General features: G+C 36.0%; 1 protein-coding gene across 4 annotated transcripts in view; it reads left to right on the top strand.

The window, feature by feature from the left end:
- PHKA1 (phosphorylase kinase regulatory subunit alpha 1) overlaps nt 1-26,808 on the top strand; it is a 98,744-nt gene that overhangs the window by 56,686 nt on the left and 15,250 nt on the right. For 2 of the 4 annotated variants that reach the window (XM_006194400.3, XM_006194401.3), the window contains exons 15-25: nt 7,699-7,808; nt 8,786-8,930; nt 15,873-15,951; nt 17,713-17,879; nt 19,700-19,876; nt 21,588-21,679; nt 22,043-22,182; nt 23,271-23,427; nt 23,907-23,986; nt 25,179-25,257; nt 25,399-25,528. In XM_006194400.3, coding sequence (XP_006194462.1) covers nt 7,699-7,808; nt 8,786-8,930; nt 15,873-15,951; nt 17,713-17,879; nt 19,700-19,876; nt 21,588-21,679; nt 22,043-22,182; nt 23,271-23,427; nt 23,907-23,986; nt 25,179-25,257; nt 25,399-25,528 — 1,356 coding nt within the window. The remainder of the gene's footprint in view (nt 1-7,698; nt 7,809-8,785; nt 8,931-15,872; nt 15,952-17,712; nt 17,880-19,699; nt 19,877-21,587; nt 21,680-22,042; nt 22,183-23,270; nt 23,428-23,906; nt 23,987-25,178; nt 25,258-25,398; nt 25,529-26,808) is intronic. The other 2 variants (XM_014567424.2, XM_006194403.3) reach the window with 1 other exon arrangement.

Here is a 26,808-nt window from a genome sequence, read left to right as displayed (position 1 = left end):
GGATCAAGTAGAATTTCAAAGCTAAAAAATACAGTAAGTGAAATTAGGAATGCAATACATGGGATTAACACCATATGAGACATAGCAGAAGAGAGGATTAATGAACTAAAAAGTAAGTCAGTAGAAAATAGCCGTAGTAGTAAAGCATGTAGAAAAAAAGGATGGAAAATTAAAAGATCATTAAGAGACACAGTGAAGGCTAGAGTCCAAGATCAAGAGAAGGAATGGAACAGTATTTTAAGACATAGTGACCAAAATTTTTTCAGAACTTACTAAAGATATCAAGTAACACATTCAAAAAGGCTCAAAATCTGTGAGCAAGATAAATACAAAAATCAAACCTTAAATTTAATAGTCAAACTTCTGGAAACTGAGACAAAGAGAAACTCTTAAAAGAGCCAGAGTTAAGAAAAGATACATTACTCTCAAAGAAACAGTGATCAAGCATACAGCTGACTTTTCAACAAAACCATTGAACTCCACAGAACAACTGAATGACACCTATAAATTACTGGGAGAAGATAACTGCCAGACTATAATTCTATATCCAGTGAAAATATCCTTCTGAAATAAAGTAATATAAAGGCACGTTCAGATAAGTAAAAACTGAGAATGCATTATTAGCAGACACGGTGAAACACTAAAGGGAGTTCTTTAGGCAGAAGAAAAGTGATCACAGACAGAAGCATAGGAATGCAGAAAAGAAGAAAGGAATGGAAAGTGTAAATATGAAAGACTATTGACTGTATAAAGCAACACTAATAACAATACCTTGTGGATAAAATAACAAAAGTAGAAGTGAAATAAATGACAAAAATATAAATAAATAAATAAATAAATAAATAAATAAATAAATAAATAAATAAATAAATAAATAAATAAATAAATAGGCAGGATGTGAATGAAGTTAAAGTGTTATAAGATTCTTGCATTATTCAGGAAGTGGTAAAAGTACTAATTTAAGATAGACTCTAATCAGTCAAGGAGGCATATTTTAATCTCTGAGGCAACTTTTCTCCAGCAGGAGTTCATGACAGAATTAGGCCCTACAAAAAATGGGGTTTTTCCATTCTTCTAAGGGTGACATGCACTAGTTCCATTTTAAATACAAGGAAGTCAATATATACAATGGATATCTAGAGAATTAGGACATAATTCTCTGGTGATTCCAGTTGAGAAGACCTGCTCTGGAATAAACATTAAAAGAATAATAAAAGATTGTCTAACAAGCTGATAGAGGAGAAATGATACAATAAAATTCTTGATTAAACCAAACAAGGCAAAAAGAAGAAGGAAAGGAATAAATGGGACAAATGGAAATCAAGTAGTAAGATATATTTTAAATTCAAGTATTCAGTAATCATACTAAATACAAATAGACTAAATGCTTCAATTAGAAGACAGAGATTGTCAAGATGGCATAATAAAGCAAAATCCAACAACATGCTACATAAAGGAGACTCACCTGAAATATAAGGACACATGTTGAAAATAAAAGGATAGAAACAATATGCCATGCAAATAGTAAACAAGCTGAAGCTGATGTAACTATACTGATATCAAAGTATACTAAAGGCAAAAATATTAATAAAAATAACGAATAACATTTTATGGCAGTAAGGTGTCGATTTAACAGGCAGCTATTAAAAAAAACTGGACATACACATACCCTGGGCCTATAATTTCCACTACCACGTATATACTCAACAGAAATCCATACATATATGCTCTAAAAGACATGAACAACGTGCAAAAAGACTTAACATGACAGGCCAGAGAATGCCACCCTTAGAAGGGCCTGCTTGCAGGGTTGGCATCTGAAGACCTGGATTTTGGGAAGGTTTCCACCATCCCCTAACTGATAAGGATAGTTCACTATGTCTAAACTGAGCAAACAGCATGGCTTGTGCTGAACACCTGCTTTCCTTCTGAGAGTCAAAGAGTTTTGGTGCATGCCAGGCAGAGGGTGCCCATGTGATGAGCCCTTAATAAAAACATTGGGTCCTAAGTCTCTACTGCTAATAGGTAGCACTTCACACATGTTGTCACAGTTTGATGCTGGAGGAATTAAGCATGTGCTCTGTGACTCCCCTGGGACAAGATTCTTGGAAGCTTGTTCCTTGTTTCCTTTAGACTTTGCCCCATGCACCTTCTTTTCCCTTTACTGATTTTGCTTTACATCCATTGGCTATAATAAATCTTAGCCACAAGTATGACTATGTGCCAAGTCCCATGAATCCTCCTCCCATGAGTCACCTCATCACCAAACCTGGGGTGGTCTTCAGGACTCCCAACACACCTGTGACAGTGGTAGGATTGTGTAAAGTGACCCTAACTCACTTAAAATGGTAAAAGCATTGTTTGAGAAAAGGAAATCGAGGATGACAAACCTGTGGTACCTGGGTGTCTATGTAGTTATCCATGGTATGAAGCAGACAGTAGCTCAGCTTATATGTATATTGTATAATATATTGTAAGAGGTAAAAGTTATCTATGGAATTTGAAAATGTTAGAGCCAAAGGGCTCTGGCTACTTTGGCCATGGTGGCCGAAAGTGCAGCCTAAGTGATGCCTTTGGTTCTTCTTTGCTCCTCCAGGCTGGAGGAGAAAGGGTCCAAACATTCCCAAAGGTGAACTTTGGATGGACCAAAACGTTGAAAAGTTTTTGTCCAAGTGGGAGGGGGAAAAAGGGTTTAATTACTTCCTAGTGCTGGAGCAAAGTTTTATAAACTGAAGGGAGAAAAGCACTCTAGCCACTGCTGCCACAGCCCCCTACCCCTACCCCTACCCCTACCCCCACCCCCACCCCCACATTACAGCTGGGATCTCCCTGCAGCTATAACATTAAGCCTCTAAGTGCTGGATTTTCTGCTCAAAGTTTGAGTAAACTTTCATTCAAGAGGAAATGGGGGGACTTTTAAAAATAGCTTTGTGTTTTGTGGCTATTGCATCTGGATATATGATAAAAATTGAGGTAAAATGTTATATTCTTGTAGTCTCATAAAGCTGGAGGGGTCATCTTGACTAGGGAAAGTAGCAAAAAAAGAAAAAAAGAGCATCAGTTGGAAACAACTACCTTGCTTTTTATTGCCAGTGGGCAGATTGGAATTCAAACTCTTGAGTATTAGAAATGAAACTAATCTCCATAACTAATGATTTTTGCTACCACTTTTAACTATTGGAGTTTCTGGAAAAAGGACGACAACATAAAAAGAGAATCAATATTCAGATAAAAATACACTTTTTGAGTTTAAAAAGCAGTTTTTAATTGCTAATGTGCTTTTATGAAAGCAAATGTCTAACTCTTAAGAAGTTGATGACTTTTTCATCCTGATGTGTATATTTTTCAGTGGGTTAATTTGGACTGTAAGGCACAATAAAAAGAGCTTAGGAAAGTGTTCTTGACACTTGGACTTAGACCACGGTTGACCGGCCCTGCACTACCTCAGCTTTGCTGCTGCCTAAAAAAAAAGCCACTAGCTTTTTTTGGCATCCTAAATTCACATATTCTAATTGCCTGGACATGGCTCTCAGCTGAAACCTGATAAGGCCACTATAGGCTGTTCCCACATCAACACCAGATGTGCTCAACTGAAAGCAGGCACAGGCTAAATGAACTCTAAATGAACTGTATGAACTTCAAATGAACTCAGAAGTGGATTGTTGCAGATTTGGGTCACCCCTCTTGTGGCACTCTGAACTGTGAAACCACTCTGGTGCTGGCTGGACTATTTGGGTCAGTTGGGTCAGTTGCAGATGCCTGTAGGAAAAGTCTTATTCTCTGATGGGACCATTTGAAATAGATCTGCTGATTGGCTCTATATTTCTGATGCAGAAACTGATTGGTTCCTAACGTGATTTCTGCAAAAGCTGCAAATTGGGGGAGGGCACATCAGGGGGAATGTGATCCCTCCCCGACTCCTGACAGATCAGACTCTATCCTTTCTGGGGCTGTGTCGCTGCTGTTGATGATTGTGTTTGACTTTCCAGATTGGCTGCAGCTTATAACAATAGATACAAAAGCTGATTCTACTTCCTTTCTCTTTCTCCTGATACATAAACCTTAGTAAGGCAATGTGCTTATTAAATGTAGCTGTCCCCATAAGGAGAGTGATCTTTTCTAGGCTGCTCACTGAATAAATGATCAGGATGAAAGGAGTGGGAAATATGAAAACCCACTTTTAAAATATTTGTAAATTCAGGATTTCATCTTGACCAGTTCCTGGACATGATATGTCTTTCTGGTTAAGTCATATAAAAATGTTTGCCTCTGAAAATACTTTTAAATTTCTTACATACAACTCTTCTAGCCAAAAGGTCTGGATGAGAAGAGGAGATGATTATAAAACTATGACTGCTAACTGGGACACACAAATTTTGTAACAGTGGAGGAAAAACAAAATCCTGACACCTGGGGAGGCGTGGGTGAGGAGAGGGGGCATTAATGATCTTTGATTTTTAGAACTGCTCCTAGAAGTTTTCCCCTCCTCCCTAATAAAAGCAGGTGTTGCCTTCCCTGCTGCTGAGGGTGCTTTGAATTCAAACTGACTTCTGAGCCCATGGTCAAGTGTCACTAAGCTGACTATGAGACAGCAGGTGGTGGCTTCAGCTCCTACACCTTCCACTCAGCACCTCCACATGTCATCCACACTCACAAGGCAGATGAACTGGTACCATGAACAAAATTGTTTGGGTCCAGCTGCCTTCAGGAAATACTCCCATCGAAACCAAGTTCTGAACTGAATTTTTTGGATTGGATTGGAAATCCTAGGGCAGGAGGTCTCACAGTGGGAGGCCAGTCACATTAGGGATCCTGTTAACTTAGAATGCCTGCTTAATTTATGTCCTGCTCAGGATACCTTAACAATTGTAAATGTATTTTGTCCAAGGATACTGCATGTGCCTTCTGGAATTGTTCTTGTCTGTGAGCCCTGACTATCCAGGCATTGCCTCAGCCCTAGAAGGCATTCAGGTCAACTTCAGTTTACTGACAGGCTTGTGCTGCACCTGGGTTGATACCTCAAGCCAGACTTTTTAAAATGGTTAATACAGAAACTTAAGGAGGAAGCCACCTAGCTTTTGAAGATACACGTTTATGGTAATGGGTTGTTTTCTCTGGCTCAGTCTCAGACCCCTAAGGACATAACTGAGGACAGTACTGCAGATTGGTGTCACTCTTCTGCATGGGTCCTACCGACAAAGACATGTTGGCCAAGAGCCAAGGGGATGGATTGTACAGAAAAGAATTCCCATGGCAGGCCTCAGAATTCTATCCTTAGAAAGGCCTGCTTACAAAGGTTGGCGCTTGGCTGGTGTCTGGGAACTTGGATTTCAAGAGGGTTCCACCATCCTCTGAATGTAAAGGTTGTATACTATGTCTAAACTGTGCCAACAGCATGGCTTATGCTGAACACTTGCTTCCCTTCTGAGATTTTAGAGTTTTGGTGCACTAAGCAGAGGGTGCCTATGTGACCAGCCCCTAATAAAACAAACATTGGGCATTGAGTCTCTAATGAGCTCCCTTGGTAGACATTTCACACATATTGTCACAATTTGATGCTGGACGAATTAAGCAGGTACTGTGTGACTCCACTGGGAAGAGGACTCTTGGAAGTTTGTGCCTGGTTTCCTCTGGACTTTACACCATGCACCTTTTTTCTTTGCTGATTTTGTTTGTATCCTTTTGCTGTAATAAACCTTAGCCATTACTATAGCTAGTATGCTTGAGCGCTATGAATCCTAGTGAATCACCAGACCTGAAGGTTATCTTTGGGATCACCAGCACAGCAAGAATATTCATAGGAGCTTTATTTATAATAACAAAAAAATTGGAGGAAAAACTTACATGTCTATCAACAAGTGAGTGGATAAATAATGATACATTCATACACTGGAATATTATACAGCAATTAAAATGAATGAACTAATTCTATGTACAACAGTATGGATGAATCTCATAGATACTATGTTGAGTGAAATAAACCAGATTTTAAAAGGAGATACTGTATGAAACAAAATGTGGTATATACGTACAATGGAATATTATTCAACCAAAAAAGGATAAAATTCTGACATGTACTACAAAATGGATGAACCTTGAGACATTATGCTAAGTGAAATAAAGCCAGTCACGAAAGGATAAATATTGTATGACTCCACATATATGAGGTACCTAGAGTAAGCAACTTCATAGAGACAGAAAAAATGGTAATTGCCAGGGACCAGGGGGAGGGGAGCATGGAGAATTATTGTTTAATGGGTACATTGTCAGTTTGGGAATATAAAATATTTCTGAAGATGAGCAGGAGTGATAGTTGTACAACATTGCAAATGTAGTTAATGCCACTGAACAACTAAAAATAGTTAAAATAGTAAATTTTACGTTACATATATTTTACCATAATAAAAAAAAAATGGAAGGAACAATGGATAAACCTGGTTGTGATATCAATCTCAGGTAGAATGTGTGCTTTACAGAATGGACCCTGGAATATGGCCAAAGGCATTGAACTGATTCTGTCCCTAAGAGTGAAGCAACACTAAAAATATTTGTTAAGTGACATAGTTAGTAAGTATCATACTGAGGATAAAGAAGGGGCAAAAATAAAATCCCCAAGAAAAATGTGTTCCAGCCTCCCCAACCCTGAAAAAAAGTAGTACTAATTTTGTCAGTACTGACATGAAAGGATATTTAATATATATTTTGGGGAAAAAGAGTTTGAGAACAATGTATATACTGTTATCCTATGTTATAAAAAGGAAAAAAATGTGAGTAGATGAACTGTTCCCTTATCGTAAGAAGTATTGATGTAATAATTGCCTTTTGAAAAACAAAAAGAAATTCAACTGCATTTAACAGACGTCAATTAGATAGATTCTAATTTCAGAATGCTAAATTATAAAAAGATATTTTATGCTCAAGGAAATAAGATGGATATGTGTGTGTTAATGTGCACACGTGTGTACATACATGTATACACACAACATTTAGACACATGATGTAGATATTCTATTCAAATTTTTATTAACATTATGCCTTACGTTTGTAGCTGTCTTAGAGTTTTGTCTTCCCCCCTTCTCCAGTTTCCAAAATTGCTCCTCTGCAAAGTAAATTTTACTCTAAGGTTCCACAAAATTTCCTATCAGATACAAGAGTATTAAAATATTTTGACTTATTTGGATAAAATCTGTTGTCTCATAGAATAAAATGTGTCAGTACTATGCTACTGAAGGAGATCAAGATGCACTCTTATTTAATTTTTTCAGTTTGATAGGCCATCTTTAAGTTGATAAGGGTTTTCTTTAACTTTGTTGAGTCATAACTTACAGTGATTAGTTTGATCATCGATATAGCTTTAGCACTTTTCATGGACTTTAAGGAGATTCAGTGTATGAATATTGGTAATAGAATGCTGTCATTCATAGAGCTGTTAATTTTTGTATGCATTCTTGCCTCATGTAGATGATGTGGCTTCTTTCTAAAAGCATAAAGTTCTTTAAGAACAGAGATAACTGCCTACTCTTTTTCTTGGAAAACCCCACAGTGGTTATTAGTATGGCCATGTACATGACATGGACACTAACTTTGAGACACAGAACTTAGTTTGCTCAATCAGGAAGTGTAAACGAATATAAAAAATGTTTGCTGATAGGATTTGTGCACTAAAAAGATCTTGACTATTTCTCAATTCTATATCAGGGTGCAACAGTAGAATGAAACTCAGTGGAAGACCCTACAGACACATGGGAGTCCTTGGAACTTCAAAACTCTATGACATTCGGAAAACTATCTTTACCTTCACTCCACAGGTGGGTAGAATGAGCTTTAATGTGCATTGAGGTGAATGGAAATAAAAGAGAAACACTATAGAAATAAAGCATTTACTGGAGTTGGGACGAGTGTCAGAGTTCCATGAGGCCTTGTACATATTAAGTTGCTCAGTAAATGTTTGTTGAGTTGGACTGAATTGAACTTGCAGCACAGAGCGGTGCCAAGTGACTGGCTAACAAGTAGTCCTGGGTGTTGCAGAAATAGTGGCTAGGGATTTTACAAATGTTGAAGTAGGTTAAAAAGTACTCTTTACTTTATTAGAGGTCAAAAATAATACTATATTTACCCTTTATAAACAAAATATAGTCTGTTTTATTCAGCTACTGAATTATTTGTTCTCTTTGTTTGGGGGAGGGGCCCTTTTTACATGCCTGAAAATCTTTGATATCCTCTTCTAAACAAAAATGTCAGTACTGTTTTAGCCATGATTATACTCTGTTATTAACCTGATATTTATTAGCCATATTACAATAGCAAGCCTGATTATATATGTGTATAAGAGGAAAACTATCTTCTGGAAAGAAAGCCTAAGCTCCCCATTTGTCATCTTATGTCTGAAATAGTGCAGCTGAGGTATAGATGAAAGAATAATGGACCATAGATTCTATCTCTGATTTTGCCATTTGCTAGTCATAGAACTTTGCTAATCTAGTCAGTGTCTCTTGGCCTTATTTTTTTAATCTGTTAAAAAGGAAAAAGGCCCCCACTGGATTGTTACAATTAAAATCATGTACTTGAAAACACTTTGTAAACTATAGGACACTGTAAAAATGTCGAATACTACTATATGTACCAGTGGACCACCAGATATTTTGGGAAGAATTAGACATTACATTTGGAGGCATTGTTGCCCCTGTGACATTTTATATACCCTTGTGAATATGTGAGTACTTTAAAATATTATTTAATAGTTGTGAGAGTAAATTATTCTGAGTTGTCAATTTTTTTCCCTCAGTTTATAGACCAGCAACAGTTCTACCTGGCTCTGGACAACAAGATGATAGTAGAAATGCTTAGAACAGACCTCTCCTATCTCTGCAGCCGCTGGAGGATGACAGGCCAGCCCACCATCACCTTCCCCATCTCAAACAGCATGCTTGGTAAGGTTGTATGAGGCAAGGAAGGAATGTGTTTTTAGAATAAGTCATGTGGTTAGCCCTTCAAAGCCTTGGAGTCACTAGAGAGCTGCTATTTTCACTTATTCTTTCAGCAGTTTTTTATTAGCTCCTATTTTGTGCCAGGTCCTTTTCAAAGCACTGGTCATACATGGGGTGAATCAGGTAGATGAGGTTTTTACTCTTATGGAGCTTAAGATTTATAATAAATATGTAACAAATAAACAAATATACAAGAATATTCCAGGTGGTTTGAGAGCTGTAATTCAAAAGATGTAATACAATAACTTGGTTGGAGCTACTTCAGATAACTGGTTTCTAGGCCAATTTGCAGAAACAAAATTTGCAGTTACTAATACAATTCATTTTAAAAACAGTAATACTACATTCTGCATCTTTCTTACTCCAATGGAGCATTACAATTTTATAGATAAGTTCCCAGACTTCTCATTCCAAGACTTGCCTAACTGAAGCAATAAAATCTAGCAGGGAAGAGTAAAAAGGCTTTCAGTTTATCTTTCCTTTATTAGCCAGGCGTCCTGACATTGCTTACTTAAAACTGAGTGAAAGGCTTTATTGTTCTCTCAGTTCCTGGAGGACTAGAGCCAATACTGAAGCACTGCTTCCTTTCTGTGTCTCTGCTGTTGCTTCCAAAAGCCTGTTTGTACTGCCAAAGTACATAGAATTCCTTTTCATTAGAGAAGAATCCTTTGTCATAAATCATTCAGAGTCCAGACACACTGTTAGGGATTTTGGTCACATCTCTAAAGTGCTTCAAAAGCACAGGAGTTGAGGAAGTAGGGTAGTCTTTCTTCTTTTTGTCTTTCTTCTTTATTCAAGACAGTTAGCAAGTACCCATTTAGTAACTACTGTGTTCCCAGAACTGCCTTCAGAAAGTATAAAGTCTAATTTGAGTGGCAAAGCTAACTCACAAAAACAATAGAAAACAATTCAAGACAGTATATAAAGAAGTACTAAACCATTAGACTGGTATTTTACAGTGACAGTGATCAAGTTGTCAAAGAAAATTTCTTGACTTGGTGGGACTCACCCAGGCTTTTGGGGATGTGTAGTATTCATATGGGAGGAGAGAAAAAGAAAAGGTACTTTAGGTGAGGAAAAAGTTACCATGAATGAAGCCTGGAGGCAGGGATGCACTTGCCTTGTGAGAGGACAGTGAAGAGGCCAAGCTGAACAGAGTGGGCCCTGCATGTTGGAGTATAATTATTGACAAAATTGGACAAGTAATGTGGGGTCAGATTATAAAGACCTTGAAAATAAGCAGAGATATTTAAAACAGATTTCCTCAGAAGTCTGAAACTATTAAAAGCTTTTGAGCAAGGAGTGACATGATGAAAGTGATGTTTAAGGAATATTGATTTGGTGACAGTATACATTGTAGTTAGGAGAACCTGATACGAATGAAACTAATCCAGGTATGAAGTGATGAGAAGATACACTGGATTGGTGGTAGTAAAAATAGAGTGGGAAAGAAGGATTCAAGAGTCATTTTAAACAACACCTGCGACCCAAGTGTTGACTGACTAGATATGAGATACGAATCAAGATAATGTGAAGATTTAGAGATTAGGTAAATAATGCTGCCATTGATAAAAGCAGAGAGATTCTAAAGGAAGATGCCAATTGTAAAGGGACATGTTCAGTTTGTAGTGATGAAGAGGTTTCAAAACTGGAATACCTAATACTTGGGATGAGATAAATAGCCATAGCTTAGGAAAAAGAATAAAACTAAAGATCTAGATTTAAATCACAAAGTTTTGATACTTGGAACATAAACACACAGCAAAAACAGCAGTGTCAATAGCAGTAACTACAGTGTTTACTGAGCACTTTCTCTGTACCAGGCATTGAGCTCAGTGCTTTCAATTTGTTATTTTGAAATCTCTACAACAACTCTGTTCAGGTAGGTACTATTAATAGCCCCATTTTATAGATGAGGAAGGTGACTCATTGTATAGTCACAAAGCCAGTAAGCAACAGAGTCAGATCTGTCAGTCTCCAAAGCCTACATTACGAATAGCTGTGTGTTTTTGTCAGGGAAAATTTTGTCCTGGTAAAATGAGAATGAGAGTATTAGTGATCACATTAAAAGGTGAATTAATTAAATTCTCATATTAAAGACAAAGATTTCTAGGATAGCTAAAAGAGCAAAGTCTACCTAGATCCTGTTTACAAAAGATATCCCTAAAATAAAATTATGCAGAAAAACAGAAAATAAAGGGAAGTGTAAAGATATATCATGTAAATGCTAACAGAAAAAGCAATGGTGACAATATTAATATCAAAATTGATAAATAGAATTCAAGGTACAAATCAGTAAATGAGACAAGGATATTTTATATTGATAATATTTACAGTACACCAAGGTGAACAGAACATTTATAAAGTTTTATCTACTGGAGAATATCAATGAAATATATAAAGCAGATATTTATGAAAACTTAAGGACAATGTGATAAAACCATTGTACAATCATAGTGGGAAACTATAACATATCTCTATCAGAATGTTACAGATCAATTATACAAAATAAAGATATAGGGGATTAATAAACCTTATTTTTGTGTTTATGGGTATATATAAAACTATATGCAGAAAGACAGAATACAAAAAGAATGTTTATTTTTAAAAAGTTGAGCTCATACACATGATATTGCCAGACATAGGACATAAAACTAATTAACACAAGAATACTTTTTTAAAAATCTGACCATGAAGGAATTAAATTTTTTCCAAATAATTCTTAAAGAGGAAACCAAATTTGAAATTAGTGCTTAAAAATGAAAAATGATACCCCTACTTATCAACACTTAAGAGATTTGAAAAAAGTCATACTTAGAAATTTTCATATTCTTAAATGCTTTTCACTTTCGGAAAAAAACCCAGTTCTGTTTCTAGACAAAAATGGAATAGACTCACTTCTCCCTATTCTTCCTGCTAAGTAGAGCTAAAAACCCTGGACATTATCTATAATACAAATATAAGAAGACTCTGAAAGTTGGACAAAAGAAGGGAGACTGGCTAGGGACATTGAACTTGAGAAGTGACACAGCAGTGAAGTTCCTGTTTTCTTTTTTCCTGTCTCATATATCCTGGACTGGGTGCTGGAGAAGCTGTTATCCCAGAAACACACATAGGTACAAATTTTTAAAGGTCCAGAAAAAACCTTCTACCTCTAGCCAAAGGAACAGGAGAGGGGCAGCCTAACCAGACAGAAAACTTCTAGATAGTAAATGTTCTACTTCACTCAAACACCACAGAAAAAAAACTGCAGCCCTACTCCAATCCCTATCAGTGAGGTTGAGTGGAGAACCTCAACTTCTGCCTTCACATAGCTGTGAAGAGGCAGCCCTCTCCCTCCTTAGGAACAGTGGGGATACTAGTGGGGAGCTTAGACTTTCATCATTGCCCAACAATAAAGGAACTTCTTCCACACCCATCTAGCACTAACAAGGCAGTGCTCCTTTCCCTGCTGCACAATATCAAAGGAGACTTGCTGAATCAGAAGATTTAATAAGGTCCAGAGTCTCATAAAGCGATAATCCAAATTTCCAGAATACAGTAGAAAATCACACATACCAATGCCCAGGAAAACCCAACTTCAATGAGAAAAGATGATTAACAGACACCAATACCAAGATGGCAAAGCTGTTGGAATTATGACAGATTTTAAGGCAGTCATCATAAAAATACTTTACCACGAAATTACAACCACACTTGAAACTTGAAAGTAGGAACTATCAGCAAAGTCATAAAAATGCTTAGCAAAGAAATTGAAGAGATAAAGAACCAAATGAAAATTTTAAAATTAAAAACTACAATAACTGAAATGAAAAACTCATTAGATAGGCTCAAAAGCAGAATGAAGATGTCAGAGTGAACTTGAAGATGGAACTATAGAAGTGACCCATTCTGAACAAGAGTAAAAATAGACTGAAGGAATATGAACATAGCCTCAGAGACCTGTGGGACTAATAACAAAAGCTCTAATATTCATGTTGTAAGAGAGAAGAGGAAAAAGAATATGGGACTGAAAAAAGTATTCTAACTAATAATGGCTGAAAAAATGGCAAAAAGCATAAACCTATAGATTCAGACAGCTGACAGAGTCCCAAACAGGATAAATCTAAAGAAACCCATGCCAAAACGCCTAATAATCAAACTCCTGAAAAATTAAAGAAAAAGAAAAATATCTTGAAAGCAGTAAGAGAAATGATACCTTGCCTATATGGTAAAAACAATTACAGTGACAACAGAGCTCATCAAAAACCCTGAAACAGAGGGAAGTGGCACAACAGTTTCCAAGTGCTGAAAAAAAAGAATTATAAACTAAGAATTCTGTATCTAGCAAAAGTGTACTTGAATAATAAAGAGGGGAAAAAACCTCAGGTGAAGGAAAACTAAATGAATTTTTCTGAAGGAGATCTGCTATAAAAGAATAGCTTAAATGAAGTTCTTGAAATGAAAAGGAAATAATACAAGGATAGAATGTCAGAACATTAAGAAAGAAAAAGAACACTGAAAAGAGTAAGAATATGGGTAAATATAATAGACTTTCTCCACTTCAGTTTTCTAAATTATGTTTGACATTTGAAGCAAAAATCATAACACTGATATGGTTCTCAAAGTATGTAGAGGAGATCTTTAATGCAGTTATAAATGGGGGGAGGTAAGGGACTAAAAAGGATATTTACACATAACTGGTAAAATGTTGAAACTAATAGACAGTGATATATGTATAATGCATGTTTGTATATATAATGTAATACCTAGAGTAACCACTAAGAAATCTATACAAGGAAATACAGTCAAAAACACTAAAGATAAATCAAAATGGAATTCTTGTATGTGTTTTAGAAGGCAGAAAAAAAAGAGAAACAAACAGAAAACAAGTAAAATGGCAGTCTCATCCTTAACATATCAATAATGACATAAACTGCAAAAGGCCTAAGTACACCAATTAAAAGACTGAAATTAGCAGAGTAGACTTAAAAAATGATCCACATATATGCTGTCTCCATGAGATTCAGTTCAAATGTAGCAATGTTGGTAGACTAAAATAAAAAGAATGGAAAATTAATTATAAAAAAACTCAGAAGTGTCCACATTAATATCTGGTAAGGTAGACTTCAGAGTAAAGAGAAAAAATAGAGATAATAAAAATAATTTTTGGAACGAGAAAGGGGATAGAGCAACAGAAATGGAGGAGGCTTTAAAAATTATAGAAGAATGCCAAGTTCAATTTTGTAAATCTAGAAAAATTGACAAATTTTTAGAAAAGTAAATAATATAAGAATAAGCTTAATAAGAAATATGTATAGAAGTATATGAGAAAATTATAAAACTAATAAAGAGCATAAAAGATTTTAATTACTAGAAGACATACCATGTTGCTAGATGGAAATACTTAATATTGAGAGGATGTCATTCTTATTATTCTATCAACTTAGTGAATTCCAAGTCAAAATAAAGACAAATTTTTATGAACAAACTGTATTTAAGTTTAAAATGGAATTGAAAATGTACAAGAATAATCAGATTTTTAAAAAAAACTAGAAACAACGAGAGAAGATAGATCCATTAGAATTATGATAATGATAAAGATAGCAATCCAAATAGTGGCAAAAGAATGTAAATACATTTGGGAAAATCATTTATTTAGGCCTGCTCCTTTATATTTTATGAAAAATTAAATTCTAAATAGATTAAAAAGCTAATAAGCAATAAGAAAACCCTATCAAGGTATTAAAAGAAAGTATGAGAGAATATTTTTGTGATCTTGGACTGAAGGAAGCTATACTTTGCAAGACACCAAAAAAAGAAAAGTTGACAAAGTTAAAAACATGAAAATCTAAATAAATCTTTTATGCAAAAATGAAGTGTGGTGGAATTTGAAAGATAAATAATAAAGTAAGTAAAGTATTTGCCATATATATGATAGAGAAGAGGGTAATAGTCACAAAACTAAAGAGTACTTGAAAATCAATTGAAAAGAAAAAGATAAACTGTTTAATAAAAACAGGAAAGGGGCATGAACAGGAAATTCATAAAAGAAATACAAATGGACAGTATATACATGAAAACATGCTCAGTCTTACTAGTAATAAAATTAAAACGATGTCTTTTTAACATACCAGATAAACAAAGATTAAAAGGATTATTAATGCCATTGTTGTTAAAGGTGTGGGGAAATGATCACTTTCTATACTAATGGTTGAAATTAAATTGGCACAACTTTTCTAGTGTGCAGTTTGGCAGTCTAAAATTTTTAGTAAGTGTTCCCTTTATCCTAACAATTGTACTTATAGAATTTATCCTAAGGAAATGATGGACTAAGTGTGTCACAGTGTTGCTTATAGTAAAACAACAGTCTAAATGTCTACTATGGAATCATTTTTAACTTTTAAAAACGATAAATTAGAAAAAGTGAATCACCAAAGAGTAAGTGTAGTATGATCCCCTTCACATAAAGTTGGGTATTTGTTAGCCTTCTAAACATTTTTTATACCTCCACACATACACACACATAATCCAAGGCTCATTGGATGAGATAATGTATAAAATGTTCAGCACATTGCTTGGCATGTAACGTTCAGCAAATGGTTGCTGTTACTATTGTCAGCATTCAGTAGATATTACATATTCTGCCATCAGGCAATGTGCTAAGTACTTACAATAAATAAGATACTGTCTTTGAGGAACTCGTCTATTGGTCATTATCCCTTACCATTTCCCATTCTGCAATGTCATTGGCTCTCAGATGAATTGTTGAAATACAGGGTGGTCAATGAGGAGTGTCTCATTTGTACCATCACTGCCAGAATGTTGATTTGAAATAATTGAAAGAGCCTCCTTATTTCAAAGTTAAAACCATAAAGATTGTTTCAAAATTCTCTTCATTTCAAGATGAAGATGGAACTAGCTTGAATTCAAGTATCCTGGCAGCACTCCGAAAAATGCAGGATGGCTATTTTGGTGGGGCAAGGTAAGTGACTACTACATACTCTTTAGTGAAATGAAATGAAATTTAGGTAAAGTAATGATAGACTTGTGATGTCTTTTTCTGTATCTTTAACAACATATACCCGTCCTATTCAGAGGAGCGGGTGTTTGATAGATTGAATCAAGGAATTTAATATTACAGAAAAGGATTGGAATGTTTCCCCGCCCTGTTCTACACTCCATAAATTCAGTGGACCAGAAAACTTACTCTGAAAGGAAGAAAGGAAGGGAAAGAGGGAGGGAGGAAAGTAGGTTACTAGACTATTCAATTTTGTCTGCTTTTCTTTTTTCTCTAAGTTTTTATATTGAAAATTTTCAAGTATACATAAATGTGCAAGAATCTTATTGAACACAATATACCCTCCCTCAAGACTCACCTGTGGTTAACATCTGTCCCACTTGTGTGTTTTCTCTCCCAATCCCTCCCTCCCTTCTTTTCTTGTACCTTTCACCCTCTCTCACACACACATATGTGCACACACAGACACACAACTGTGAGTTAGAGCACTTTTTGCTAAACTGTGTGAGAGTTAGTCAGAAATATCATGACGCTTCAATGCTAGATACATCAGTTTCTATCTTTTAAGAAAGAGGGCATTCTCATACATAACTACAATATAATCATCACACTCAGAAAATTTAATATGGATATGATACTATTATCTAATATGGAGTCCATATTCAGAATTACCTCATTGTCTCAATACTGTTTTCCCATAGCTTTTTTTCCTTCTCCAGATCCAATGAAAGATTACTCATGGACCTTTAGTCATTATATCTCCTTGATGCCTTTTAATCTAGAACAATTTCCCAGCCTTTTATTAATATTTTATGCTAATTTTCATTACAGTTTTGCAGAAGGAAGGTCAGTTATTTTGCAGAACATCTCTCAGTTCGGTTAAAGTAGTATATTCCAGGTTTCTCCGTTATCCTTTCTCCAACAATCTTTGACCAAGTAGCTTTAGCTTCCATTGAATCAGATATTACTAATGGGGCTGTAAAATGATGATTCTGTGTTTCTAGCATTCTGTGTACATTTAATAGTTAGAATCCTTCTATAAAAAAGACCTTTCCCTTACCCACTTTTATTTTGTAGTTTTAGTGTCAGCATAGAATCATATATCTTTATTTTATTCTTATGTCACACTCCATTACATCATTTATTTCAGTGTTCAAATTTATCCAAGAACTGGCCATTGGAAGCCCCCTCAAGCTGACGTCTTTAGAAAATCAGTACTACTGACTTTCCCTTTGTGTTTAGGTTTTGCAATTGCCTTTATACATAGGGGAGGATATCACTTACAATCCACTATAATTCTTGAAATTTTCAGATATCATTTTCCTTTTCAAAATGGTCTTTTTGAGTATTTTTGAAAGTGATATGATGGATTTGTGATGATTTATCTTCATTCTGTCCTGGCTTCTCTTGTAGCCAGTGGAAATTTTTGCCAACTGTTTGGCATAATTAGCAACATAATATATGGCAGTGAAAGAAAGCAAAACTGATCTGCTTGCTGCTGGATTGTGAACCCATAATTGTAATCTTTATTAACATGGCACCCTAACCTATATTACACTACACCTAGGAGTGCTATAAAATTTCACTTTAACAAAATTGTACCAACATATAAACATTGGTAATCTGCCAATAGAACATTCCAGTTATCCTTTCTTTGCTGAACTGTGTTGTTTTAAAAAGGATTTCCTATGATTTTCTGTTTTCTGTTTACCCTCTAATTGTCAGGATTCAAACAGGCAAATTGTCAGAGTTTTTGACAACATCTTGCCGCACACATTTGAGCTTCATGGACCCTGGACCTGAGGGTAAACTGTGCAGTGAAGATTATGAGGACTACGATAGTGAGCTAGTGTCTGGTGACTGGATGAATGGTTATGATTCAGCCAGTAATGGTAAGGAGGCTTCATAAAGACACTGGACTTGCCAGACAAGAATACAAAGTATTGTTGAGCATCCTCCTTAATATTTCTCACTGCCAGCAGTCTCACGCCTATTTAATACACTTAGATTTCTACTTTTGTTTGGCTTCACTTTTCATCCTTCTACTTACCTTTGGTTTCTGGTCTAATATCCCTGTGGTGATTATGGAGTATAGACTTGGACTATCCCTTACTAAGGTTAGGGAAGATTTCTCTCCTGGGTACATAAAATGGCTGGTGATGTCAAAATGGGAGGAAGCAATGGTGAGTGAGATATTCAATCAAGTATGTGGGAGGAAAACTAGACATATATACACTACTGCTTTTTGAAGTTAAAAAACATAAAAATATGAAATTCAATTAAAGATTTTTATATAGAATAAGACAGGGGCACATCAGAATCTCTAAAGAGGTCTACATAGTTTGAAAAAGCCTATCTGGTATACCTGTTGCTTTCCTAATACAAACTAAGTAAATAAAGCAGGATAAAATCTAATTGGCCTTGGGGAATACAAAGATGATACAGTGAGAAAGTATAATAGGGGCATAAATTTAAAATGGCTGAGAAACACCCTAAATTGTTAAGATACTGACCTAGGCAGGGCAGGCATTACATTATTTGAATCCTAAAGAGAGAAGGGCCAATAGGAGTGAATTATCCTTCTGGCTGTCTGAAACATGGCTTGCCTGTTTTCGTTGTCTGAGTATTTGACTGTTAGTCATATCTTAAGGCAGCCAATTTCTTTATCTTAAGAGTGGTGTGCTGGAGAGAAGAAAAATAAATTAGCTTTCCTTGGTGAGCTAGCAAGCATAATCTCATATACAATAAACCAACACAACTAGCAGTCAAAAGGACTGTTTTCTTGTTTGGGCTCAGCATTTACTCACATAAGTACCATTTCATTCACTTTGTTTTCATAAGATCTAAAATAGTGTGAATTTCTTTGTTGGAAGAGTACATTAAATACAAGATTATTTCCTGTTATCAGTAATAACCAAAGTCATGATACCTATGTTGGCATAAGCTGAAATATTTTGAAAACCAGACAAGACTGATCTTATATTGAGATTGTTTGCTATTCCATGGGTAGTTGTGATTTATATCTGTTAATTCTCATTCGCTTAGATTACTTTATGAAATATTTCTCTTTAATGATATGTTTGACTAAATTTGGTATTATGCATTCTGAGTCATTTCCCCTCTCTGTGTTTACTCATTGGTGGCTTCACAATGGATGTGTCTATTTCTTGCCAGCCCTTCCTTGGGGAGAGTGCTTCTCTCCAAATTCTTCATAATCCTCCACTCAAGTGTCTAGATTGTGTTCAAGGTTATAATATTTGTCATTAGGATGTCACTGCCATTTGTGGAATCTGTCTGTTTTCAGCTAGACTCAATATTTAGTGGAAGATTTTTGCCCTTCCCTACAAGTCCCCACATACCAGTGAGACCCAAGGGGCCCTGTTCTACTCCTCCTCCACCACTACCATCACACACGTACGTAGATTATGAAGTGCTCCACCCAGCCTAAAATAAGCTCATACTACTTTTCAGGGGCCCTAACTTAACTCAACAAAGTTGAAGAACAGCTGGGTCTTGGTAAATGACCATAGTTTCTGAGTGGTAAAGCTATGAGATTGTGTAATGATTACAAACTTTTTTTCCCCCATGAACTGAAACAACCTATTTCTGGTGCTGTGTTGTGGGCACAGGAGCCAGTCATTCTGTCTGGTGGGGTAGATTGTGAAGTAACTAAAATGTTTATTTTTTCTCTCCCCTCCCCAACTAACTGCAGCTCGCTGTGGTGATGAAGTTGCTCGTTACTTAGATCACCTTTTGGCTCACACTGATCCCCATCCTAAACTAGCCCCTACCTCACAGAAGGGAGGGCTAAATCGGTTCCGAGCTGCTGTGCAAACAACCTGCGATTTAATGTCCTTGGTGACCAAGGCCAAGGAGCTGCATGTACAGAGTGAGTAATGCCATGACTCACTGGAGTCAGGAACAGGATGACGTGAAGCCCACGATGGGGGTGGGATAGTTATTACAGTGTAAGCAGGAACTTTGTTTTGTTCACTGCTTAATCCCCAGCATTTCAGGCAGCACCTAGAACATATTAGACACCCAGGTATTTGTAAAATTAATGAATTGGGTATAGTTTTGCTGTAACCAGTGCTATATAGTCTGGTTTAACCAGTTACACGGCAAGAAGAGACAGAACAAGAGACATGGAGCATATTCTGTTTTACCATCAAAGTATTAAAATATGGAAAGTATTTTTTTTCTCCTTTGGAAAAGTTACTAATTTGGAAGTAATTTTATTTAAAGATAAAGCATGGCAGACTATTACAAGGTAGCCTTGCAACAGAGAGGGAGATATTCTCCCTTAGGTAAGCTGTATCTGGTTCCCTTGGACCAGCTGCAACTTACACAGTCTGTTGTTCCAACAGTATAGAGCTGTATTTGTCAACTACAGTACTCATTCTTCAGCAACTTTGCCATTCTCCTCCCCATGACCACTACCCTCCTCCTGTAGTATTTGCAGTGGAGGATGTCTTTTCTACTACACATTGCCAGTTGTAGACATGATTCCTAAGAGTGTCTAGTGCCTCTATGGTAGCTGCATAGGAAGGGACAGAAGGGCTCCTTGGCCACACACCTAGCAGACCTAAATGTTAACATTTCACAGATAATGAGAATGATCGAGATGCATGCTCTTACTGTCTAAAACTTTATTGATCACTACTAACCAAAGATATTAAACATGACCCTTGGGGAATCATTTAACATTTAGAATAGGAAAAAGCTTAGCATACAGAGCCTTTGCGTATGCTTCCTTGACAAAGGGCTTATGCAGAGATCAGCTTTATTAAGTTATACTTATAGATTGTGAAGGGGAATTTGAGCTTCACTCCCAGCCCTGCTACTTACTTGCTTGAACAGTTACTTGAGCTCTGTATCTCTCTTTCTGTATCTGTAAAATGGCAAAAATGACAAGAGAGTCTCTCCTTAGAGGTTATGGTAAGTATTTCAACAATGAACTGTGAGTAAAAATCTTAGAAATATCTCAAAGTTGGTCAGCCAGTACCTTTTTTGATTCCCTAGATATGAGCACCCATTATTGGGGGGGAGGTGGTAATCAGGTTTGTTTTTTGTTTGTTTGCTTGTTTGTTTATTTATTCATTAATGGAGGTACTGGGGATTGAACCCAGGACCTTATGTATGCTAAGCATGTGCTCTACCACTGAGCTATACCCTCCCCCTCATCTATTTATTTATTCTTGAGGAGATCCAACTGCTAGAAGCCAGATACTCTCCTAGATGAGTCCAGAAAATATAAAATATAACTGGATTCTTTCTATTATACATGATATTCTATTAAAGTACCAGTAATAGCACCACTGTGGTATTGATTACATTCGTAGAATTTAGTATCTTGTATGTCCAGCTGACACTACAATTCTAGATATTCCATTCAAAATATGTTTATTGATTGATTGAACATTCTTTGATTTATCTGACATTCCTATTTCTTTTCTTTGATATTCCCAAGAAAGGATAAATGTCTTATTCTCGTTCTGTAAAGAACCAACCCATATGTAACTTCACTGTTGAGGTCAACTGTGCATTTTTAATAGTATCCTAATTATCTAAGCTTTCCCATAAATGTCAACCTCTTGCAGATGTTCACATGTATCTTCCTACAAAGATATTTCAGGCTTCCCGGCCTTCATTCAACTTACTTGACTCACCTCACCCCTCGCGAGAGAACCAGGTAAACTTTCGCACGAGGTATTTCTATCAGCTTTTTGCAAAACTGCCATCCTTACAGAAAATAATAGAACTAGCCATTATGGCTTCTGCTAGTAACTGGTGGTAGGCAAAATGCTACCCTGGTGAAGATATATGGCCTTTTTAGCTCACTTTTTAAATGGGGAAGTTCTTCTCATCAGGCTTTAAGAAAACTAGATTGCCATATCATACATTCTGAAGGATTCATTGTTTCGGCTTTACTTTTCATCAAAATTTAGGGAACTCTCACAGAAGAGTTTCATAGATGAAAAGATCAATACTCCAGGGCATTATTTAAGGTGAGCACTTGTGGACTTTCTTTTTTTTATCTTTTCTCAAACTAAAGGGTCCCTCTGTTCGTGTAGAAATACATCTTCCTAGAAAACAGTCTGGGGAAGTGGACTTCAAAGCACTGGTTTTACAGTTGAAGGAGACCTCCAGCTTACAGGAGCAAGCTGATATCCTCCACATGCTGTATACTATGAAGTAAGTGATGGGTATGATCAGCCTAGTTTCCTGTTCATGTAGAAAGGCAGTAGAGCATAGTAAATATAGCACAGCTTTGGAGTCTCACTGATAAACGGATTTGAATAGTTTTACAACCTACCCACTGTGTAACTTCAAAGTCTCAGTTGTCTTTATTTATAAAATTTGGATTATGTCTACCTCAGAATTGTTGTAAAGATTAAACAAGATCTCTAATATAACTCCTGGTACATAGTAAGTGACTAAAAACATAACCATTACAGGTTTCTGTATATTAGTTTTGTATCTTGCAACTTTACCGAATTCATTGATGAGTTCTAGTAGTTTTTTAGTGGAATTCTTTACATATTAGGGAAATTGGCCTACGAATTTGTCCTATGACTTTGCTTATAATGGTTTTTGCATTAAAATTTTTATTGTATATATATTGTATGTACACATACTAATATATATATATCAGTCTTTTCTTTTATGGCTTCTTGTATATAGTTCACATTTAAAAAGTCCTTTTGCCTCCAAAATTATGAAATAGTTCTCCCATATTTTTTGTAGTACCTTAACATTTAAATTTGATACATTTGGAGTTTTGGTATACAGTGTGAGGCATGGATTCAACTTTTTTTTCAAAAGCTACTTGATTGTCTTAACATCATTTAATAAATGATTTACCTTTATCATATGTTAAATTCCCAATTTCATAGCACTTTATATGTCTTTTATGGTACTTCACAGTTGAGTTGTGCTGTAGTAACTTTTGCAACAATGTATATGTATCCTTTAAAAATAAGCAAACATTGTTCTTACTTCTTCATTAGTTCTTTGACTTTTAATTTCAGCACTTTGAAGCCCATTAAGAGGATAAAAGTATGCATTTTGTCAAAACATAGTTGAAACTAAAATTTATTCTTGTCTAGGTATCTGGCTTTCAGGACTGACTATTAATCATAGTTTTACAAGAATTCATAGTAAATAACATTCATTTCCTAATAAGAGAGATCTATCAAAAACAGGCATATCCATTATAACACAAAAGATTGTTGCCTGTAGCTTTACTTACACTTAATTTAGGCCTGTCTTTAACATTCCAGAGGACCTGAGTGGGACACTGGATTGTATGATGAAGGGAGTGCGACAGTCAGAGAGCTTCTTACTGAACTATATGGCAGAGTTGGAGAAATTCGCCACTGGGGCCTGATCCGATACATCTCTGGAATTTTAAGGAAGAAGGTGGAAGCGTTGGATGAGGTACCTACTGTAAATTCTTCTTGAATTGATACCAAATCTAAATGGAGGTGCTTTTTGAAAATTGGTTTCCACAGCTGTTTTTTAAGGCAACCACCACAACCTCTAATCATTTGAGATGTTGTTTTTCCCACATAAAGTTCCTGATATTCAGGTAGCTCTTTTTTTTATGAATGTCAAATATATACTACTGAAGCATATAAACTGTAGACTTGTAGAGGTGTTATACACTGTAAGAATTGTAGATCTTAAGAATGAATTTATACTAGGCTAAAAGTTCCTACCTCTTAGGAAATAAAGATACCTCATTGTTGCTTCCTAGAAATCCCTCTTTTCTGATTTTCATGGCATTTCCTGAGGAAAAGTTTCGTATGTCATTAAGTTAAGGGGGAGCAAAGCTTTCTAGGCTAAAAAGAGGCATTTTCATGGAAATCTGAGATATTATATAGACAAGATAATACTGTTATACTTTTTCTTCTTAGGCCTGCACAGACCTTCTGTCCCACCAGAAACATTTGACGGTGGGACTCCCTCCAGAACCTCGAGAGAAGACCATCTCTGCGTGAGTATGCTTTTTGGTTAAGTTTGATCAAGCTTCTCTGAGACTTTCAGGAGCTATATGGACTGACCACAGTTCTCTTGTCCTAATCTTAAATGGATGATAACATCCTACGTATGTGAGCTTCTGTCAGAGACAGTGTGAGAATGTTGGTAATGACAGGACATGAGTAAATGAAAGCGAAAATTCACAGGGAATAGTACCCAAATGTATTTTGCTCTTTGGGGTTTTTTTGTTTGTTTGTCTTTTGTTTTTACTTGTTGGCTTTCCCAAAAAAAAAAAAATAAAATAAACAGGGCAACTGGAATTAGCACCCACAAAAAATCAGCTATACTCCAGACTTTGTTCTAGACCTTTTTTCTTAGCTTATAGATGGCTGTTTTCTCTTTTTATCTCTTCACATTTCTTCTCTCTGTGTGTGTCTCTTTGTCCAAATTTCTTACTTATATAAGGACACCAGTCATATTAGGTTAGGGCTCACCCAGTGACCTCACTTTAACTTAACTACCTCTGTAAAGACCCCATCTCCAAAAAAAGTCACACTCTGAGGTATAGGAGCCAGGATTTCAACATAGGAACTTTGAGGGAACACAGTTCAACCCATAACACCTTACTCCTGGCAAACAGAACCTTTTGTTACAAATCAGATTAATTTTGTGACTGCTGCGGGCAATCCAAAAGAAGATGGCATGCTCCATTCCCCCAGAGTGCTAAGTATCAACAGGAGAGTCAGAAGTATGGGAGGAGGTGTGCATATGTGTGTGTCTGTGTGTGTGTAAACTGATGAAACTATAAAAAATCAGTATAATGTTATAAAGTGTGACTCTAAAGTAATAAAATGACTCCCAAAAGGCACAGCTTAAACTTAGCTTATTACTTTCTAGTCATAATAGTTATTTGTCAAATGTTAAGAATTAACCATGAAAAACTGGTCTGGAAGGACATTATGGGGTGAGTTTTAAATACAGTTTTGAAGGAGAAGGGCAGTCCAGGCTCAAAGAGGAGATAGTAGAGCTCTCCTGAGTTGACCTGAGCCAGAGTGCTTCGGGGGAGGCAATGAACTTTGAAGACTGCTCGGTAATGATGAGATGTTGAGACAGTCACTTGGACTTGGGAGGAACATTTTTATTTTCTCAATATATTTAGATTTAAGTAGTTGCAGAACTTTGTCTTTCTTTACTATCCTCTTCCTTAGACCTCTGCCCTATGAAACACTCACTCAGCTGATAGATGAAGCCAGTGAAGGGGACATGAGCATTTCAATTCTTACACAGGTGAGCAGAATTATAAAGCCTAATCTGGTGACTGATATTTAAAAGTTTGTCTTCAAGTTGATCTGGCAATTTCTGAAGACCAGAAAATAGGCCTTGTGAGACAAGGGGCATGATTTTTGTCTGTCCTCATTCCACCCACAGGAAATAATGGTATATCTAGCCATGTATATGCGAACTCAGCCTGGCCTCTTTGCTGAAATGTTTCGACTTCGAATTGGTCTGATCATACAAGTTATGGCAACAGAACTGGCCCACTCCCTTCGATGCTCAGGTACTCAATTTAGTAACTATTTGAGGCAGAATTCACTTTTAATGTAGGTCTATTGAGTTTTGAATCAGGAGGGAAAGGAAGCTGAAACACTTATCAGTAGCTCAGAAGTTGCATTTAGCAATCTTGTTCCCATGTTAATCTCTGTACAAGTCAAGGGACTGCTATGACAGATTTATATATTAGTTCTCAACTTCAAAATTCCACCTCTTGGGGGCTCTGCACACCAAATTACATTCCTACTAACTCCTAGAGTGATTTGAGGCATGCATCAAACTTACTGTGACAGACTGTGGTCAATTCTGATTCAGGCAGTGTAGCTTCTGGCCACCAGAATGAGAGTCACCACATCAGTTTGATTATAGTGTCAGTATTCTGTCTAGTCAACATCAGGATCAAATAAAGGAAGGCAGTATTTCTATTAATATTTATCTGACAGGACTCTTTTTGAAATTAACTATGTATATATTTGGCAAGATAACCGTTTTAGTTAGAAGAATAGCTGGGGCCTGTGAAAGGGGTAGTGTAGAATTGTGTAAAGCGTTGGTGGCGGGACCCCATGGCGTGACTATTTTTCCTATTGGTATTTGTTTGATTTCAACAAGAATGTCAAGATAATAGAGATAGGGGTTGCATACAAAAATAAAATCACAGTTGCAAAACTCAATTTTAGCCATTGTTTCAGTTAAATTTACCTAAGAGGGTTTTAACTGAGCTGTTAGCAAGGAGCTAAATTTATTGGTTTGACTCTAACCTAAATTACATGAAATAATTTATATTTAAATAACCCTTTAAAGGAAGAAAGTTAATGATTATTTTATACCTACCATATGCCAGACACTGTACTTTTTGTTTTATATTAGCATATATTATCTCATTTAATCCTTACAGCAACCCTCTGGAGAAGGTATTTTTATCTCACTTTTACCAATAAAGAAATTGAAACTCAGAGAGGTTAATAACTTGCCCATAGTTACATAGCTAGTAAATAGTTGAATTTGAGTGGGTCTGCCTGATTCCAAATGATTTCCAACTCAGCACATTGTTAGATTACATGTATTGTGTATGTGTATGTGTGTGTGTGTGTGTATATATATATATATATATATTTATATGTATATATGTGTGTTTTTATATATATATATATATATAAACTCTAGCTTTGGTATCAAGGGATGTTTTATGAGGGTCTGATTATTCAATAATAAACTTTGACAAGGAATAAATCCCCAAGCATTTTTCACTTTTCCCTAATTGCCTGTTATGGATTTTTTTCTTGTGGA

Source organism: Camelus ferus, chromosome X (assembly GCF_009834535.1).
Source record: "Camelus ferus isolate YT-003-E chromosome X, BCGSAC_Cfer_1.0, whole genome shotgun sequence".
Classification (NCBI taxonomy): domain Eukaryota; kingdom Metazoa; phylum Chordata; class Mammalia; order Artiodactyla; family Camelidae; genus Camelus; species Camelus ferus.
Note: the sequence above shows the minus strand (reverse complement) of the source record. Positions and strands in the feature narration are given on the sequence as shown.